At 36.8% G+C, this 20755-nt stretch overlaps 1 protein-coding gene across 5 annotated transcripts in view; it reads left to right on the top strand.

Moving 5' to 3' along the window:
• LOC143177446 (uncharacterized) overlaps positions 1-11083 on the top strand; it is a 167574-nt gene extending 156491 nt beyond the window's left edge. For all 5 annotated transcript variants that reach the window (XM_076375342.1, XM_076375341.1, XM_076375345.1 and 2 more), the window contains 5 exons: positions 1287-1559; positions 2700-2789; positions 2869-2917; positions 3036-3330; positions 4507-11083. In XM_076375342.1, coding sequence (XP_076231457.1) covers positions 1287-1559; positions 2700-2789; positions 2869-2917; positions 3036-3330; positions 4507-5074 — 1275 coding nt within the window. In that variant the 3' untranslated portion in view covers positions 5075-11083. The remainder of the gene's footprint in view (positions 1-1286; positions 1560-2699; positions 2790-2868; positions 2918-3035; positions 3331-4506) is intronic.
• The last annotated feature ends 9672 nt before the right edge of the window (positions 11084-20755 follow it).

Here is a 20755-nt window from a genome sequence, read left to right as displayed (position 1 = left end):
TTCCTTTCCCCGTCGCGATCGCTTTTTCGCGGGACGATAATTAGATTCGCCCGAGGACAGCGCTGGGACAATTCTTACGTGCCTGGCGACCGCCACGACGAAGGGCGGCTGTCGTCGTGGATAATGGCGGGAGAGGCTCGTGCCAAGAACGTTGTATTATTCCGTTTATGCCTGTTTCGTTGAATCGCTGGAGAAAATATTGAAAGCGGTTGGGAAATATTTCTGGCTTGCTTTTTTTTGTAACTCCTGCCAGAAATAGTTGAGATGATGGAGACAGTGAGAGAGGGATGGTTGATGCTTTGGTAGTTAGATCGTTTAAGGAAGATGCTTCGAATGATAATAAGCAACGAAATTGTTTGTATGCAATTGGAAATTCTGGATTAGGGTGGAACGAAATGTAGGGGTTGAAGTGTCTTTTATTATTTATGGGTTCTAAATGGTACGCTTCGGGAGACTCGAATTTTAGCGAGTCAGTGATGCAGGAAGTTTTGTTTAAAATCTTATTTTATATGTTTATTCTTTAGTAACTTTCGCAATTCTCAAGTATTGTTAAAACACATATTATTGGTATGGATTCACTTCACAACAACATTTAAATCTCAATCCTTTTATGTCAAATATTCTTAAAATGAACAAGTCTAAAACATCATTAACACTGAATTTAATTATATATTACATATCTCAGATTCCTACAACAATAATAGTAAAAAAGTAAATTCTTCTGTGATCCCAAAATTGTCAAAGACAAATATCTCCCAAACAAATGTTGTATACTGCTATAAATGTACTGCTGTTCACTAGTTTTCAGAATAAACGAAAAGCTCATAACAAAAATGAGCCTTGTCAAGTTTTGTCTTTTTCTAGACAGCAAAAAGAAATACTGTAGCGCCTTTAATTCTTGTTCAGTTGATTAATATTTTTTTAAAATAAAGTATTCATCACAGTATATGCATTTCATTTTTGATGAGATAGATTCCATTATCTGGTTCCTGACAAGGCCGGTTTTATTATTAAAGAAAATATGACAAGGACTATTTTTATTATGAAGTCTTCGAATCGCCTAATTTAAAATTCATCTAAAAAACTACAGATCAATTCCTGCCAACTAGGGACCAAAGAATTATTTTCTGTCTCCAACATTCGCCCGATTTCAATCAAATTCTCGAGTCTATTTCAGTCCCAGAATGAAAGCATTCCATCCTTGCCAAAGGGAAAAGTCTTCGTCTCCGAAGACACGATGTTCTTTAGCATATGCGATTGAAGTGGTCGGTTTGTCGGTGTTGCAGACGAGATTGTCGTCCCTACTGAAAACCGCGGAGGATTTGCACATAAAGGGGTTGGCCGAGGTGAGCTGGCGCAGCGATTCGACACAGAACGACCTAAGCAACAGCGGGCATAGTCCTGGCGCGGCGACCCCCGGTGTCGAGACGGTCCTCAGGGAAGGAGACGCCGATGAACCGCCACCCCCGAAGCAGAGACGCAGAGGGCGTCCGCCCCTGGACGATCCACCCTCCGCCCACGACGTCTTCACGCCAAAAATCACCTGTATCACCGGAAATGTACGTCAACTATGCATTTCCAGATTCTTAGCATTTACTTTACGTCTCTTTGACCCCTTTAATGCACGCTAAAATCAGAGAAGGTGGTGAAAAATAAGTCCTTATTTTATAAAGTTTTTCCATAAATAATGATATATTTAGAATAAAATACAAAAGCAAGTTTACCATTAATGGCGATTATATTATTGATTAAAAAATATACAGGTTTTTTACAAACTTGATTCTGTATCTCGTTTTAAGCAAAACCTGATATTATTTACATTGCTTGAATTTGTTATAAATAACATGAAAATGTGTAGGTGTTACATTTTGTTTTTAATCCTGGAATGATACACTGTTTTTTTGAACTGCCACACGGTACACTGGGTCTTCCAGATTTACGTATTTTTCGCACATTTTGAATTGTGAGTATGTGAAAAATTGTGTAAAAATCCGCTAAAATACTTTGAAGTGTATAGTTTAAGGTTATACGATTCAGATCTTAAAAGAAAAATTAAAGAACGTTTTTCTTTGCAATTTTGTAGTCCAGTAACAAAAATCAGTATTTTGCTGGGTCCATGAAAGGTCCCAATGTGTCATTCCACGGTTAATTATTGTTTCTTAATTTTCAATATGCATTTTATTAACTTATGTATTTACCTATTTATCGTTTAAACGTACGATATACGAACCAAGCATTTAAGGGGTTAAGGATCTTGATCAATACCATTTCTTGTTAATCCTCTATAACGTTATTTTTCTTGGGTGTTACCATCTATCATTAGATATCGACTGAAATTATTTGTAACGAAAACTTTAGCACTTCTATTTTATGGATAATATTTAAAAAGTAATGTTATTTTATAGTAGACCAAACATATCTCAAAATAGACGTTCCATTTGAGATACAAACTTGTTTCAATGTCTGAAAATTTCCATGTTTGTATACTTCCATATCTTATAAATTGAACATCAGTTCATTTTCCTATTCTTGATCGTCATCGTATCCACTCATATCCATCAAGGATTCTTCGTTTATCTCCTTTCATCATTCCATCTTCAAAAGCAAAGAGAAGACCAGGTTATAGAGGGTTAATTTTTTCTTATGTATTAAATTCCCCCGCGAACGACCCTAACGTACCTCTTCGACCGATTTCCCAGGAGGAAATGATGAGCGAGGGCGGCGGCGACCACGAGAGTTGGGACGACGAAATAATGATGAACGAGAGTAACGAAACGCCACTGCCAGTGGTAAGACAGTTCTCTTCAGATTCTTTCACCGCGAAGGAAAGAAGGAATTCCGCCTCATATTCGTGTATCTATGTTACAGCTCTCGTACATGTCCAAGGACGACAGCGCATCCGATCAGGAGAAAAAAGGTACGTGCGAAGAAGCCTCGTTGACTTTCGGCTAACGAGCATTCAGCCGACGATTCAAATTCCCGGTGCAGAAGAGAACCGTGCAAAATGTGTATGTGCGTCTAATGTGTGTCGATAGGCGTCAAGAATTTAACGTCGCTTGATTTTGCCGCAGCGCCTACCACTCCCTCAAATTCCAATGCCACGAACCCATCGATCCCTGAGCAATTCCGAGACGTCGTGAAGATGAACGATTACTTGACGACGGGACGCCGCCAAGAATTCTGGGAGGAGCCGTTCACGCGACGCGTTATGGATGCCATTAAGAGCAAAGAACTGGAAATGAAGACTGCAGCCGAGATACTTGGCGTCTCTTACGGAACTCTCTACGGCAGATATCGCGACAGTTATGGTTGCCTTAAACATCCGTATAGGTAATGGGAAGACGGCCTCTACATTTCTCGATCGCCTTTGTCGCGACCGGTTGTTCGCGTTTCACGAGCCATCCTTACCGAAGCCCCTATTCGACACGGCTCGTCGTTACATCCGTTCTCGGTGGGGATCTCGATTTCGAAATGCTACTATCGGGTTAATTAGTGCCGCGTTACTAGTTCAGGCATCGGAGTATACCGAATTTCTAATGCCTGGAATCGAGAAGTCGCAGCCGAGACCGAGACAAAGAAATTTTCCTGAAGAATAAATTTTACGCGTGGCCGGTGAAATCGACCATTAACCCGCTTTCTTCGGCTTCGTTTTTACAACGCTAATAGCACTGTCTTCACAGCGCATACTGTGTCGTATAACATTTTACAAGTAAATGAAGTAGAGTATAATAGACTTTAGCCAATGACGTTATTTTTTATTACGAGTAGCATAATTACAAATACTAGTTTTGTTGAAATGGTGTTTGAGCTCTGAGTTTTGAGACTTGAATCGCAGTTGAAGCCATATGTATTAGAATTCGAAGTTCAAACCTTAAGTTGTCAGAGTTAGAGTCCTTAATGTCTAATCTTTAAGTTCGATCATTTGGACTGTCTGAATTGTTATGTAGATGCATACTGTATACTTTAGTAAAAGTTTTCGACATTTTATGGCTTTATGATAATATATAATATGCTATGTATTATGCTATACATTATAAACAGAATTTATGAAAATTCAATACAATAGGACCTGATTCATCAAGTATGAACTAGTCACAGTCTTGATTTAATATTAGTCTATGGCAAGAAATAAAATTAGTTATCAGGAGAGTGTTCCATATGTTTTATGTCAAATCAGTTAATCGATATCATATTACGCTCTATTATCAGTCTAGCTAAAACAGGTTTCGTGTAACGATTTCTCAGAGTTCAAGTTCAAGTTCAAGAGCTTCGAAAATTGGGCATTAAAGCTTCAATCTCGAAGCTTCGAAAACTTGAGCATATGTTGTTAGTATTGAAACCTTAATTTTTAGCCTTTAGCATAACAAGGTGGAGTCACACAAATGTATTTGGGACCTTAGTGTGACCTCACCTTGATATATTGAAGGTTAAGAATGATCTTTAAAGCTTCAACAAATCAATACTTAATTAAATAACTAATAGATGATTATGCGCCTTTGTTCACAGAGTAAGGGACTTCTGGTCCGAGCCAGGGCCCGCCGAGGTATTGGCCAAGCTGCGAAGGAAGGAGATCACGTTGTTCCGCGCTGCAGAGTTCCTGAATGTGACCGTCCATACGTTGGCGACCTATCTGTCGACGCTGCAGGGCCCAGACAGGATCTCCCTGGCAGGCGATCTGAGTGTAGCGTCTGGCGCGGTGGATGGGAACAACGAGGCGCCGGAGAACAACGAGTCGGTAAACGACATCCTGCAGAAGATGAACGCGAACGCGGCAACCACAGCGACGCCAACCACCTCGACCACGATCAAACGGGAGGGCGGTGGCTATATAGAGGTGCCGACGGCAGTCCCGAAGCCGGCGACCTCCGTCCTCGAGAACAACCCCGACATCACGATCGTGAAGACAGAGAACATGCCTCGCAAACGGGAGTACGCGAAAGTGTCCAACACGGAAAACAACAACGCGAAGTTGATGAGCGGCGGAGCAGTCAGCGAGGTGACGCCGCAGCAGCAACAGCAGCAACAAAAGATCGCCGACCCGCTGTCGTTAAACAACGACAACAGCAAACCCTAACTATTCAGGCCTTATCTGCAACCGGTGAATCCCCGTGCACCGAGCGCTAGCTACAGATCCGAGCTGTGCCCGCGCAGATTCTACTCGAACATGTTTACTCGCTTTCTTACGAATTTTCATTTGAAGTAGAAGAGGAGGAACGCGTATCGTTGGCTCCGTGGAATAACTTTTTATCATTGTCATCCTCGTCGCTCTGCCTTCTCTCCTCCTAAACCGTTCGCGCTCCGCGCACGCCAGTTGAGTGTAGCTTTTAGACAATCTCGCGTGTACGATCGTCTAATTAGCACTGGCTGGGGTTGCATCGACAGGAGAGAGAAGAGACGAATCGGAGGATCTGTAGGCTGACTCCTCGGACTCGGTGAAGCCGTTTCCTTCTGGTCGTGCCTTTCGGTCTGTCTCGACGATACACCCACCTCTCCCCCCGATCATCCATCCCTATCATCCACCTCCATATCCTTCGCGCCCGGATGCAACGCCAGCCGGTCCGCGTATATTTTCCGAATAAAAAAAAGAAAAGAACAAAGTACGTTGTGCTAGAGAGCGATTCCTTCGTAAAGTTAGTATATACACACACGTACGTACATACACAGACACAGGTAGACACACACGCGCCGGTATGGTCTTTTGTTGACTTCTGAATTGGTTCAGTGTAATTTTAATGTCGGTAGCCGATGATATACGTGTGTGTGCTTGGCCTTGGTGAACAAGGAGGAAGGGAAACCAAGAAAGAAGGGATAAAATGATGAGAGAAACGTGTAATAAAGTTCAATCGAAGTTCCTTTTGAATAACGATGCATAAAGGTGTATCGCGAAAAGAATGCCTAGACTATTTTCTGCCGCATGCGTCTGTATGGTAGCACGTAAAGAGCGACAATATTATTCAGCCTGTCCCCTTACCCCCGTAAACTCGTCGGAATATGGAGTGATTTCAAAGTGTGACGGTCCTTCGAAAGAATAGACGTTTCTCGCACTATCGCCAATCCGAGGTAAAAATCACTGGCGCAGAGCCTGGCTGTCTCAGCGATGAAACCACCACACACTTCTGTATACGGAAGCCTTAAGTCGCGTTCGAATTGTCGCTAAAACACGCCTTCGCCGACGAGATTAATTTTTACCGTGTCTTTTTCGAAGCACGTCACCCGACAGATATAGATAAAGATCAATGACAATGGAAATCCTCGACGATCGCTTCTGACAGCACATTTGAACGGGACACTACGCGCGAACATGCGAACTTGTACAACTCTACGTTCTTTGTCTCTCGCTTCCTATCTCTGTGTTTCCTTTACGTTTTTACAAACAGTGTACCAGAATGTATCGCACGTAGAGAAGGTATATTTTACTGGGCGTCGTTTGGGAATAAGCGAGCTTTCTCTCCTTTTTTCTTCCTATTTTCGTTTATTATATGTATATTAGTGAATCGTAGTGATTTTTAAACAGCTTTTATTTAAGCGGCGATTGCCGAGACCAGGAGGCGATTTATCTTTGAGAAAGAAGATACGCGCACGCGTAAACGTCCATTGTAAATATCGGTGCAATAGCGAGACCTAAAATTAATCTTATCGTTTGTCGCAAACAGTACGAGCGCACATGCGCGCGCATGTTTGATCGTTGTTTTTTTATATATATATATAAAGAAACACCGTTAGGAGGATCGTGTCTCTATTTCTTTTTTTTACTGTCGTGCAGTCGCGTTTGAGTCTCTTGCTCGCGAAGGTGAAACGATGAAAGCAAGACAGAGAGGTGAAGAAAAGAAGGTATCGACGCGACGATTCGATGCCGTACGATCGATGATGATGCCTTGGTTGGTGCAGGCCAACTCTCGCGATTTATTTTAAGTTTAATTCTTCCGCTGACGAAGCCTCAGAACGCTGTTCCCGCGTCCTCGCTCGGGGCTGGGGCGCGGGAAAAAACTAACCGTACTCACCGCGAAACGCGTATTTGCCGGGAAAACTATGAGTATTCCTGTTTGCTGAATGTGACGAAACGAAAACAAAAAGGAAAGAAAGGAAAACGCTAAGTAAGGACTAATAGCATATAGAGTAGAGGTATTCTCGATATACATATAATATTTTTCGATGACATAAGACTTAAGTTGCGTCTTGGATGGACATACGCAGAAGGCGGGTACTTGTAAAGTAATCCAAGGAATCTTGTGTGACTCGCGTGGAGGACACAGGAAATGTAGTGTCATTGTCGATATTATTACTCGACGAGTAACGAGGAGAGATGGAAACGAAAACGTGGTACTGTGTCAAGTGTTGTACATACTAAAAGTGTAGGTTTGTGTAGAGCGGTGGAATGTATGGAGAACGTGAGAGGAACATTATACATACATATATATATACACATATATATATAGAGAGAGAGAGATAAATATCCCCCTTTTCTCTAGAGAAAAATTCTAAAAATCGACTGACTATTAATTGATAAAGATGATGTTTAAATGATAAATCGCTCCGTGAGCCCAAGAGAAATAGCGTGTGAGGAGGAACAGAATGGTATTTTCCAGAATGCGAGGAAGCTCTTTTATATTTTTTTTCTCGTTTCATTTTTTCCCTATCGGGTTTAATCATTTTCTTCATCGGACCCGCATTTATTAACGCAAAAGAAAGATAAATCAAGGTTTTTTGATTACCTTACACACGTGCTCAGAGTCCGAATCATTTTACCGTATCCAACTATCATTGTTTTATACTGCATACCATTGAGCCGACTCGGTATTTTATTCGTGAACTATTGAACGCCATCGAGTATATAGATCTGTTCATTCTTTTTCTTTCATTCATTAATTTAACTTCTCATCAAATATTAATTGTATCTCATTCGAACGCTTGTATATTGATTCTAGTAGTTTCTTTCTCTCTCTCGTTCATTATCATTATTGTTATTATTATTATATTATTATTAATTATTACCTTCTTTTTTATATAAAATAAGACTAAGACATACCAAATGAGAAATGTAAGGACAAGTTTTGTTAGTTTATAGTACTAATATCGCATATCAAGAACGCAAAGAATACATGCGCTGAAAGCACTCTGTATTTGCCTATGCACGTCCCGGTGAAAGTTCTAGTAATCGGGGCACAGAAGACCACTTTTACTCTAGCAAGAGTATACGACTAGAAGTATTAATATTTAATATTAATAATCAACGCGGATTGTCCAGAATGGATGGTCATGTTTTTGAGGATCAACGTCGAGCCATTTAGAACAAATGAAAAATACAATAAAAACGACACACAATATGAAAAGCGAGAAAAAAACAAACTAAAAAAAAGAGAACAGAAAAGAGTGTTCGAGCGTTATATTTTTTTCGATTCTTTGTCGTTTCGTTTGTTATCACTTTTATCGGCTATTGATCCTTGGAAAATTTCCTACTTTCTTGCCGTCCATACCACGGACACCAAGCAAACAACATAGTCTTTTCCTTTATTTTCTTCTACGATGCCTCTCTTTTTAGCCGGGAACACGATCATTTTAAACGTGAACCTTCTTCGCGAGAGTACAAATTGTAAATGCTCGTTAATTCTCCCGGTGCCGTGAAGTCGTTCGCAAAGCGTTTTATTCTCTCTTAGCAGAAGCATCGTCTTCTTTATCCTTGATTGTAACACCGAGGGGAATAACGTGACCATCTTTAGACAATTCGAACGAAATAACAATACATATGTATATTAGTTTCATTTCGTTTGCTTCTATTTACTATTTTGTTTTTCCTCTTTTTTTACATTCTTTTTTTTTTTTTTTTATTTTAATTATGAACGAAAACTTCGCGCGCGTTCACATGTACGCGTATGCCAAACCGTACAACTCAAAGACTGATGGCCATTCATTTGGAGGTTCTTGTAATAATCGTAATGTCACGCCACGCGCGAGGCGTGCAGCCGAAGTAAGATCGCCGGTGGTACATCGACATTGTACGAGAAGACAGGACAAGACTATAGCCTATTATTGGCGAACGATGCGCCGAGCTGACCGCGCGCATCGTACCATGAGACTAAAAAAATCGATATCATTATTATGTGTCGTTTGATATAAACGAATAATGAATTAGTATGTATCATCGTTTTATACACAACCTAATTATATCTACGTACACTATTGTACATTCCTAGTATACACTAATATCACTTTCACGTACACAAACGCGCGTAAGCGCCCGCGCATACACACACAAACATACATACATACATGCATACATACCTACGTACACACGTTGCATTACACGCGCTCATACGAAAGAAACAAAAAAAAAAAAAATGAAATAAACGCATGGACCTATTGTATACGTGTACGCGCGTGTGCATACACACGGACGTAAAGACGTGTGTGTATGCATCGACGCGCATGCAGAGACACATATACACGTATAAATATATTTATAATAATTATATATGTATAGCTATTCCAAAACGGACCACCGCGACAGCGACATGTACGAAGATCATTAAATTAATGCGAATGGGAAAAGAAATGAAGTATGAGAGATATCCTCATGGACGAATATACGTGCGTAATTAATAATTAACGATCGTGGATTTAATTAACCGTGCGTTATAAAAATTTCGTTGTTGAGAGAGAACGAGTAGCAGCAGCAGGCGCCATTGTCAGTGTCTCATGTATAACAAAACACGCAATCGAGTCTCTGTCAATTTTCAATATACACGGGAATACCCTCTCTGTGTGTATACGTATACAAAAGAAAAATACGAGAAGAAGGAAAACATTGTAATAAAAAAAAAAAAAAGAGAAAAAACGCGCATGTATAGCAAAGAGGTTGTTACACTTGAGCACAATAGAGAGAGAACAAAGTATATGAGTATAGTTTTACACGAAGGCTTTATCGCCCGTTTAGTTTTATACCTGAGACACGAAGAAAAGGCTGAAACGGTTAGACGATACAGAAAACAGTTCAAAACCACCACCAACTTCCTCTCCCTCGCCCTCTACTCCTCTGCGTTCTGGTTCTTTCTCATTTTTCCTTCACTGTAAGCAAGAAATCAATTTTTTCCTCGCTCATATTACGCGCGCGTACCTACGTATATGCGCGGCACGCGCATGCGCATTTACGTTACATACTTTTCTTTCTTATTTTTTTCCTTGTTTTCTTTTTTGTTACATGAGAATTTCCTTTTCCCGCGGCTCATCTATCTATCGCAAAACTTCCTTCTGTATACCAGTTTTCGTTTAACTTTAGTATACGCTGTAGATGTGATTTTGAAAATCGCCGGAGAACGCGACGGCGCGCGTCGAACTCGATCGAACGATGTCGCGTTCTCGATTCATCAAGGAACACTGTTTCTTATTAGCCAAAGTTTAGAATTTGTGTTTATTATTTTTTAGTTTTCTCCTTCTTCACGATCTACGTGTCCTCTTTTATACCTCGCTCCTACAACTCCTCCCCCTCCTCCTCCTTCACCCATTCCAGTACACTCCATCTTAGCCCTGTCCCTTACGTTTTCATTCTGTCTGATCTCTTTTCCTCTTTTACACTTATACTACACATGGACACAGTACATATATGTTTGACATATTATTATATTTACAATTATTTTAATTATAATTTCTCAGAAGTATATATTATCTTTAATAATCGTGGTAATTTTTAGACTAGAAGAACAATATATTAGCGGATAGAGATTAAAGTATACATAAACAAAATGAAGCGGATATATATATATATAAATATATATATTATATATATATATTGATAAAATATTGAGGTCGTAATTAGAAATTGGGTCGAGTGCATACAATGCTGAAGACGATAACGGTATTTACGCGTAAGAACGTCAAAAAAAAAAAAAAGAAAAAGAAAACGGTTCGAGCAGATGGAATAAAAGCGGACTTGGCGAAAGTCGTCAAGCTGCTCGCAGAGAATAATTCACTGATTGAAAAAAAAGGAGATCGGTAAATGTAAATGTTTGTAAACAAATTATGAAACATTATTTGTTCAGTGCCTACATATTTACACAGTAACAATAAAGATGAAGATTAGTGAACATAATCGCTTGGGTTTCTCTTTTTCTCACCGAATGAACGTAAACGTCCTATTCGATGTGTGCGCAGGATTGATACGTTACTTATCTGTTCACTTACTTGTAATCTGAGGTTCTAAATCCCTTGCAGATACGCTGTAATTGATGGTGCAATAAAATTAACCGACGAGATTATTTATTGTTTCAAAGATACTTTACACATACGCTGTTTTTCTATTTCATGAACCTCAACAATACGCTATGGCCATCTAGAGACGATACTCATGAACTAAAACACTGTATTCGATATATGTGGAAGAATAAATATTTGTTTATTTATATGTTTATTTGCATTTTAAGATAATAGATCCATTGTCTTGTCACTAAAATTTACTGTGACAGTATTTTAAATGTTCACTTGACTTCCGTTCTTAAAACACTATGACATCTGGCGGTAATAGATGTAAAGGAAAGTGCTGTTTTCAAAGCATGCGATGAAACGAAATTTATTCTACTTTCAATCTTTTTACAGTTTGATTAACTCTACGCAAGGACGAACTATAAAACAGATCTGACTCTCCACATTCTTTTTATCACATGTCATTTTATCATTTTCATTAGCCTGCAGCCTGCAACCACTGACGAATAATTCGCGTGCGCCCGCAAAGATCTATGTAATTTTAATTCTTAGCACTCGTAGCGCTGTAATCTTATTTTATACTGAATCGATAACGTCGAATGTGACATGGAAATGGTAAGAGCGGTTGCAGGTGGTCTATGGTAATGAAAGTACAATGTGTTTTCTACATTTACTGCCCAAAAATCACAGAGAGCGTTCAAGAACCAGTGCTTTTTCAGAACGTGAGGCGTGAGACACGAAAATTCATTAAATATCTGGTCCATCCTGTATACTCGTCTATGGTAAGTAGTTTAAAATTGAAAATGAATTTGAAATTGCGAATTTATTGTTTTTAATTTTATGTGCAAAATTTCACTTGTCCAAAAAAGAAATCATGACTTTTTGTAGCGTATGATGAACAATGTATCTATATTGATATTTTTAATGTATACTTTTTAAAGTATACTTCAAAATATTTTTATATTTGCAATAATATCAAGAGTAAAATTCTTCTTAAGACTTTACTTACAACGCTTTTGGAAAATTTTCTATGAATTCAGTTTCAGTAGAACAGGTAAATTGATTTACTGCGTTTAAATAAATTTCCCGTAAAGGCACAAGATATGAAAATATTATAGCATATATTCCATAGGGATAAAAGTAATGTTTTTACAATTTCGTAATTATTGTAGCAAGCTTAAAATGTTCATAAATTTCTACGCCTGGAAACGTATATTTAAGTCCAAAATTATCTTAGTACTATGACGACCGCTTAATGCTACATCGGCGTCATTTTAAGTGATTTTCGAAACCAGCGACCATCAATGGGTTAACATTATTTTATTAAAGTATTTAGCTTTCTTTTATATTGACTAATAGGTTATATTTTATATTAAAACATTATGTCTTGAAGTGAAGATGAAGTAACTTATAAATGTGCGAACATATACTAAAAAATTTGCAAAATATTAGGAATGTTAAAAGCTTTGATTGCAGCTTTAAACCAAAAGCAATTCTTCCTATTTTTCTGATTTTCATGTTTAATTCACTGAAAACAGTTTGTGTCACTGTATCATCAGAATTTACTTTTAATTTAAAGAAAGTACATTCGAAAACTAATAATACAATAATATTATACAATAACAACTTAATGAAATCTGACAATAATATGACAGAATTGAAAAACTACTTCTAACAGTTAGAATAATTTTCTAAATATTGCAAAAAAAGTTCAACTAATAAATTTCTCTTTATATAATACAAAAGAAAATTTGATTAATACTTAATTTGGGCCCTTTTGCACTTTCAAAGAGTGGTATCGATAAAATTTGTGCGCCACGTTCCAATTCAAAACGATGTCAAAGGTTTCCCAAATACTGATTGACTTCCGTCTGCCTTTTTCCTGCTGTCCAAAGCATTGGTGGTTGAAAATGCTCATTAATTCGTTAATAGAACTTGTATAGAACCGTGTGGTCGGGCACCACACAAATTAGTCGCCTGAATTTCCCGTAGTAACATCAAGATACAATTTAGGTCGCGACCTCGGTGACCTATATGGCACAGAATCTGTTCGAACTCTCTTCATCCTGTCTATTCTTACTCTTGAAAAGAGATCGCGATGGTAGAGGCGATCTAACTTATCTCTTGTCATGTGTATACCATCAAAAACTCTCACATTATCTCCCTTTCGCTGTGATAGAATATATTCTATAAAAATCTGTTGATCAAAGTTTCAGGGGTAACGTTTTTACCTTGGATATTTTCAATGAGGACTAAATATTTTTCTGAAGGATACAAAATTGTACAAATGAACGCTCAAAAATATATTATATACTTATACATTATTACAGTGAATTTGATAAAAACAACATGGATGTAATCAACGTTTAATAATTGTATCAATTAATTCTTCTAAAATCAATCTAAAATATAGGGTGTGCCGTAACACGGAGTAACTGCTTTAGGGGTAGATTCAACACTTAAAACAATTAAAAAATGTGCTTTCAAATTATAGAAAATTTTACATCGCAATAATTCTTTCAATAAACTCAAGTAGTTGAATACAACTATGGACTAACAGAGTTCTATATTTTACATACAACCATGTAATCTATTCTGTTTCCCAAATCGTTAACATCTCAGGTATGAATTCTCAAGACACTAAATGTCAGATTCTTGCAATGTGTCGTGTAAAATGAAAGAGGGAACCTATTTTATCCAAGAAATGGCAGATATGTATCTAATATATGGGCTTGCTCAGTGTGACGCTGCTGACATCTAATGCTCTGATAACTTACGTGAGATGCTACTCTGTAGTCTGTAGGAAGTGTTTACAAAATTAATTTTGATCCTTAGTAGTTGGGTGGAATTTGTTCAACTACTTTCGTCTGTCGAAAGAATTATTGCAACACAAAATTAACCAGAACTCAAAAATATGAGATAAATAATTTTGATCCCCAGTAGTTGGGTGGAATTTGTTCAACTACTTTCGTCTGTCGAAAGAATTATTATAACACAAAATTAACCAGAACTCAAAAATATGAGATAAATAGAATATACATGGTGTAATAAATGTAGGGGTATTTTAACGCATGGTAGGGGATCTAAATGGGAGCGCAAAATGTCCTACGACATAATGTCTGATTTACCTTTGTTTTACAATGATAGTGCCTTAAAATTAAGGTATCTATATGCTAAAATAACAATTAAAGGATTCTGTAATTTTACAGATTTATTGTAGGAGAAAAATACAGCAGAAAAATCTCAATATACTTTATTGTATCTTTTACAGTTTAACTTTTATAAAGCTTTAACATGTCTATAAAGTAACATATACAACAAACTATATTAAATTTTTTTTTTGCTTTATTTTTATTCTTTAATGCATGTGTAAACTTGCAAAATCCTCTGACTATTAGTGTAGCATATAGGTATGTTAACTTTAAGACATCACTATTGACAGATTGGACACTATGTTATATGACATTTTGTACTCCAATTTGGATTCCCTACGATACTTTAAAATATCGAAGCCTATATTTGTTACATCCTGTATATTTGTACTTATACATATGAACTGTCTTCACTGTTTTCGTACGTACCAAATTTATCTCTAAAGTGGTTCTATTCAATTCTAACATTAAATTCTAATTAATTTATTTATTATCACGTAAGTAATTAACCCTTAACAGTGATATAGTTCTAAAAGAAAGTCACCATTATGCTTCTTCACAATTTCATGTTAAGTATTGCAACAAAGATAAACAAACAATAAGGTTATACACATGCATCCATACGACGTCTAGGATGAACGAGTTAATAGCCTGAACGTGAAAATCATGCTAACATTTATTATATTTTATTCAAGAGCCATTTGACGCTTGAAATATATTGTCGCGGATATTGTCAACAAGTGCATTTACTATATCCTTCGTACGTAATTATATCTGTGGGTACATACTTAGTTTTACCTCCTATATTCTTTTCTTCGAAATATGATGAACTTTATAATAGAAAATGAACTTTACATAAATTTGAATGAAAGTGCCATTTTTATAAAAAAAATAATATTGCAACTATTTCTTTGCTGTTGGAAATCATTGTTGAAAAGAATTAGATTCATAGTATATCACTTGTCTAAGCGTGAAAATTATATTTTAAAAGTAAAAAATTGATTTCAGAATAACAAAAGAAATCTCTGTATCTATCAGTAGTTTTGTACATTGCTTCAACAGTAGTCTCTCATTTTAAATTATTTATCAAAACAGTTGTTAATTTTCAAAACTTTTTTCTTATCCTACCCCAATTGAAAAGACAAAATTACTAAATAATTAAATAGCTGTTTATTACAGCTTTCATTCAATAAAGTAGCTTCTGAAATTATTTTAAAATAATTCGATACACGTGGAATTTTCAGTTTTTGACAAACATCAAGAATGTTTTTCTTCAATATAATCTCATAGCGATGCTCTTTTTATTCATCGCAACACAAATTTACCTTGATACGATTATCTTTCAGTTAAAATATTTGAAACCAGAACAAACACTGCATGAAGTTTAAAATGAAGTTATTATTTCAGCAGTCAAATATTATATTTTTCACTATTCGTTCCCAACATTAACTTTCGTTTTAAGTATATGTCATTCCAAGTATATTTGAAATCATCTGTGTTTCTGCTTTTCTTACTGTATAAAAAATACTCTTAAATTGATTTCTTTTGCTTTGTTACGAAATACGGTTATTTTTTCTGAGTTATCTGTAAAATATGAAAGATAATATACACGTTACGACTTTACATTTCAAAAAATCCTCGCCCACGTTTGTGCACAACCATTCCTGCAATTTTTTCAATTCGATTCAAGTTTCTGCAAAAACGTCGATTTTGAACGTCATAGGTTTCTGTAGTATTTTACATCCCTCCCTCGCCCTTACGTTTTCGTGGCCATTAGGGCTTCTAAAATGTAGTTCAATGTGATATTACAATAATTGCTTTAATTTACTGGAGCATCAGATGCGAAATGTAGGTTACGACCTCGTTAACCTACTCACTAACTAAGATTGAGATTCAGTTAACCCACAACGAGAACCGCGCGAGACTATCAAAATCGATGTGCGACATTTTTCAACCAATGTGTTGTGAACATTCATTTTTTTTACCTACTTTGGTATAATATCTGTCAATTTTAAAAGTCGCGTATATATCTTAACGTAAAGTGCTTACAGGCCTACACGAAAAGTCGTCTTCTGTCGTTTATTTAAAAAACTTCCCAGATAGCACACGACGTCTTGACGACGTCTATTTTATGTTGATTTTATGCCTGAACGTCTTACGACATGATTTAGACGTCTTAAAAACATCCAAGAGCGTACATCTTAAAGACTTGCAAAGTTTACGTCTATAAAACGTCTTAAAGACACACTACATTGGACGTCTTGAAGAAAAAACGTCTCATTTTTATCTAAACGTCTTATATACGGAATTTGGACGTCCTTAAAACGGCTTATAAATGTTTCTTAAGACGTCCTAAAGACATACTGATTTGTAACATCGGCCGTCTCAGAGACGTCTTTTGAATCTTTTTAGGACTTTATTGGATGTATTTAAGACGTTTTTAAGGCGTCTCTGTGCTATGTAGGATTAAGAGGTCATATCTCCCTAGAAGGTTAAAAAACCAAATAAATTCGGGAATTTTTTTTTTAAATATGAATGGAAATGATGCAAATATTTTTTCTGCAGAAGATACATCTTTTAACTGTCTTGTCGTAAATTTTCATGAAGAAATATTATTAAATAAGGAAGATATTGCTATGTATAGAAAAAGTTTTCTTTCAAGCATTTGCTAGTGGACATTCCCTAACTCAAACATTGCATCTGAAAGTAAAAAACCGAATGGATATTAAAAATAAATGAAATTTAGAAGTCGTTGACAATTCCCAAATTTTAATTTTGCATTCTATTCCAAAATGGCGGCCAGGTAAAATTCAAATATGGAATTTCGATGGAAAAATCATCTCTCTTTTAATTATTGAGGAACTGGAAATAAAATTTAAAAAAGTTAGGTCGTCAAAGATAGCGTAAGATCCCTAAGAGTATCTCTTGCAAATTTGAAGTAAATTGGTCAAGTGGGTTCCGAGATATGATGTTCACCGTATTTGAAAATCGTGTTTCGAGATAAACGTGTTTAATATTTTAAATAAGTATACAGTACTGTTCTGCAAAATGGACGAGTTTTAGGTTCTGAAAAAAGCTTGCGACTATTCCCACCATTCAGTGTCTCTCATTAAGCGGCAGAGAGGGACCTTAGAGCGAGGAACCATAAATTTTTCTGGCTGCCGAAATATTGTATGCCAGGAAAAAGACAGAATTAAGACAGTTTTTCTCACTTTAACTTTTAATTACCTATGCATGTATACAGCTTGCGCAAAAAATTACAGTTATCAATCACGCTCTGATTTAAATTGCTGCCATGCATCTTTTATTCATTCTGAAACATAAATTGTAGTTACAAATAATAATTATTTTAACATTAAGGATAACATGCATATAAATATGTACGATGTTTATTTATTTACCTATACGTAACCTATACAAGGTGTAACAGATAATATAGTTTTCGATATTTTAAGGGATGATAGAAGATCCAAATTGAAGCGTAAAATGTCTTATAACAGTATTCAGTTTGCTTTGATTTTGCAATAGTAATGTCTTAAAATTAACATACCATTATGCTAAACTAACAATCAGAGAATTCTGCAATTTCACAGATGCATTGAAGGGCAGAGATATAGCAAAATGTTTTTATATACTTTGTTGTATCTGTTACGGTTTACTTTTATAAAGCTTTAAAAATCTGAGATGTTTGTCAAAAATAAATCGCGAATTTAAAAAATAGAGATATACATACGTTGAAATAGTTTTATTTCGACTTCCTAATAAAAAGGACAATGTACCGTCTCTAAGATGGGAACTGATCCAAAGAGCATGGAGTAAGATCTGCGTATCATTAGAAAGATCTTGTCAAGACGAAATAATTCTTAACGTTTTAACTCGAAAATCAGATCGCGAGATTGTAAATTCGCAGCATTAGGATTGACCCCAAAGTATGGAATCTTGTGGTTTTGAACAGAAGAAATCTGTAATAAAATCCCATCTGGTGCGAGGGTTTGAAGCTTGACGCCTGAGGAAAACCCAAGGATGCAAATGTAAGCGATACTTTAACTAGCAGGTTGGATCGCCAAATATCTTGGGAAGCATATTTGGCGATCTAACGATTAAGAGACAAGTATAGGTCGAATGCGACCCAACCTGCTAGAGTATCCTAATTCCGTCTTGCCTTGTTGCATGTGTACCCTGGTAGTGCCAAACGAAATTTATGATTCATCCCTCTTCCTCAGTGTGCCATGCCAAAGAGGAAAGGCAAAAAGAGTAGTATATTAGTCCCGTAAAACGGCTGTGGATAGTCTCGATGTGCAGCTCTTTTACGGGACAGTACTGTGCTTAGTTTCTTACACACAAGTAGCAACGCTCGACTGCGTGATCCTATGTCGTTCAAAGCTGTGCCACTTCATCGTTTTTGAGATATCGATATGAAATTTTCAGGATACATTCTTGAAACCTGATGCTTTCCAAATATGTAAAATGTAAAAAATCGATCTTTTTACCCATCTAGGTAGATGTAACTTCTCAAAGGTAGAAGTGACAGGGAATGAAAGAATAATGCCAAGAAATAAAAAGACAGCAACTAAATGGTTTGTAACAAGAAAATACAACAGTACTTCTAAGAAAATATAAATTTACCCTTCAAACTGACCGAGTGTTGAATGATCTTGTATAATCGAGATTAGCAGTTGACCTTTTCGTTCGCCGTAGGACATCTATCAAACTACCGTTTTGAAACTTGTGTAGCGTGAAACTTGAGAGCTGGAAGGGACGTGTAGGAATTCAGACTAGAGAGAACGATTGAAAACGGCACAGAACAAACGACCGACCATCGAGCAGCGTAATCAGGTAACAAACAACGGGATCAGCGCAGACCGACTCGCCTAACTCGATTTATACCAAAGAGACGGTCCTCGCGAGTGGACACGCTACTACGCTTGGCCGAGCTAACGCGCTGGATTAAAGCGTATTAACGTTTGCAGGCAGACATCTCTGCCAGATGTTCCCATGCCGTCGATGGAATAAAAAGAATCGCACTTCCAACGCGACGCTGTTCTCGTTTTCACACAAAATTCAATGTCTGTGAAATTGCTGCTTCAGCAATCAACCACTGAATTAAATAGAATCATTTCCTACTCTTTAAATCAGGAAAACGAGTTATATTAAATCCTTTAAAAAAGGGTTTCAATCCTCTTTCCTTTTATCTTCTAAGAAGTGACAGAAGATAATATGGGAACTTGAATTTGTGATAGGAACCTGATAATAAAAACAGTATTTTAAGTACAGACTATTACACAACAGGCTAATTGTATACATATCATTTCAATGCACACGGTTCATCAGAAAATGTGGGACATTTTCGTAGGCTAGGTTCTGCAAACGTAGACAATAAAAAAGTTTATGTGCATTTATGCCCGGAAATGTTTAGTTCTTTAGGTGTGCACTGTTTTGTATTGCGTAAGACACTGAGCTAGTATTGTTCAGTGCTCAGGAGGTGGTCCCTGGAATCAATCAGACCTGCATTATCTCCAGGGATCACCTCCTGAGTTCTGAACAGTACTTGCCTGTACGTGTGATATCTGCTTTAACCTTCGTCTGGCAGGTACCAGGTCCGTTCGGACACAACATCCACCCTGCACATTGTTAAAGTTAAAATCATTTGCCATTCGAGGGTTAAGGTCCTGTTAATCTCAGAAATATCCCAACTCAGTATTGCCACATGACGGGACAAAATGTCTCCTAGTGACGTCATGAAGTAGGAGAATAGAAGTACCTCATGTTTTCTGACTGCACTGCCTGTGGTATCCCCACTCTTCTACTTTATGACGTCACTAGAAGACTGTTTGTTCCAATATCTGGAAATACTGTCTCAGCCTTTTGACTCCATGCACAATGCAACTAAGCTCGAAACTTGTCTCATGAGTCGATAACATTGAGTCTTGAGAGACATGAGAATCCTCTTTCCTCTGTACGCAATATGACATAACGTATAAATGAAAAACTAAGCATCGCTGAGCATATGTGTATTTCAACTTTTTTCATTGCTTTCGTGTCTAGAACTTATTTTTCAAAAATGTCCTACACTTTCTGATACACTCTATACGTTCAGAAGGATACAGTAAAAATCGTCTATCACATTTATTTTCTTAACTTTGGCTAAAAAATGCACTATATGAAAATGGAACGTTTTTAATCAATGTAAACGTATCATACCTGTGTTGTTGTTTAGTTATATACAAAAAGAATAGCAAATTTTGTCAAATATTTAAAGTAATATGAATTTGTGAAGTTACATTAAAAGTAATTAAAAGAGACGCTGCGTACGAAATGGAATAAAATTTTTTCTGAACACGCGAAATATTAATTAAATCAATGAATAGTAGACTCAGAGCAGTACAGAATAGTGAACGAAATCCTATTAA

Source organism: Calliopsis andreniformis, chromosome 3, assembly GCF_051401765.1.
Source record: "Calliopsis andreniformis isolate RMS-2024a chromosome 3, iyCalAndr_principal, whole genome shotgun sequence".
In the NCBI taxonomy this organism is placed as follows: domain Eukaryota; kingdom Metazoa; phylum Arthropoda; class Insecta; order Hymenoptera; family Andrenidae; genus Calliopsis; species Calliopsis andreniformis.
This window is presented reverse-complemented; position numbering and strand designations above follow the sequence as displayed.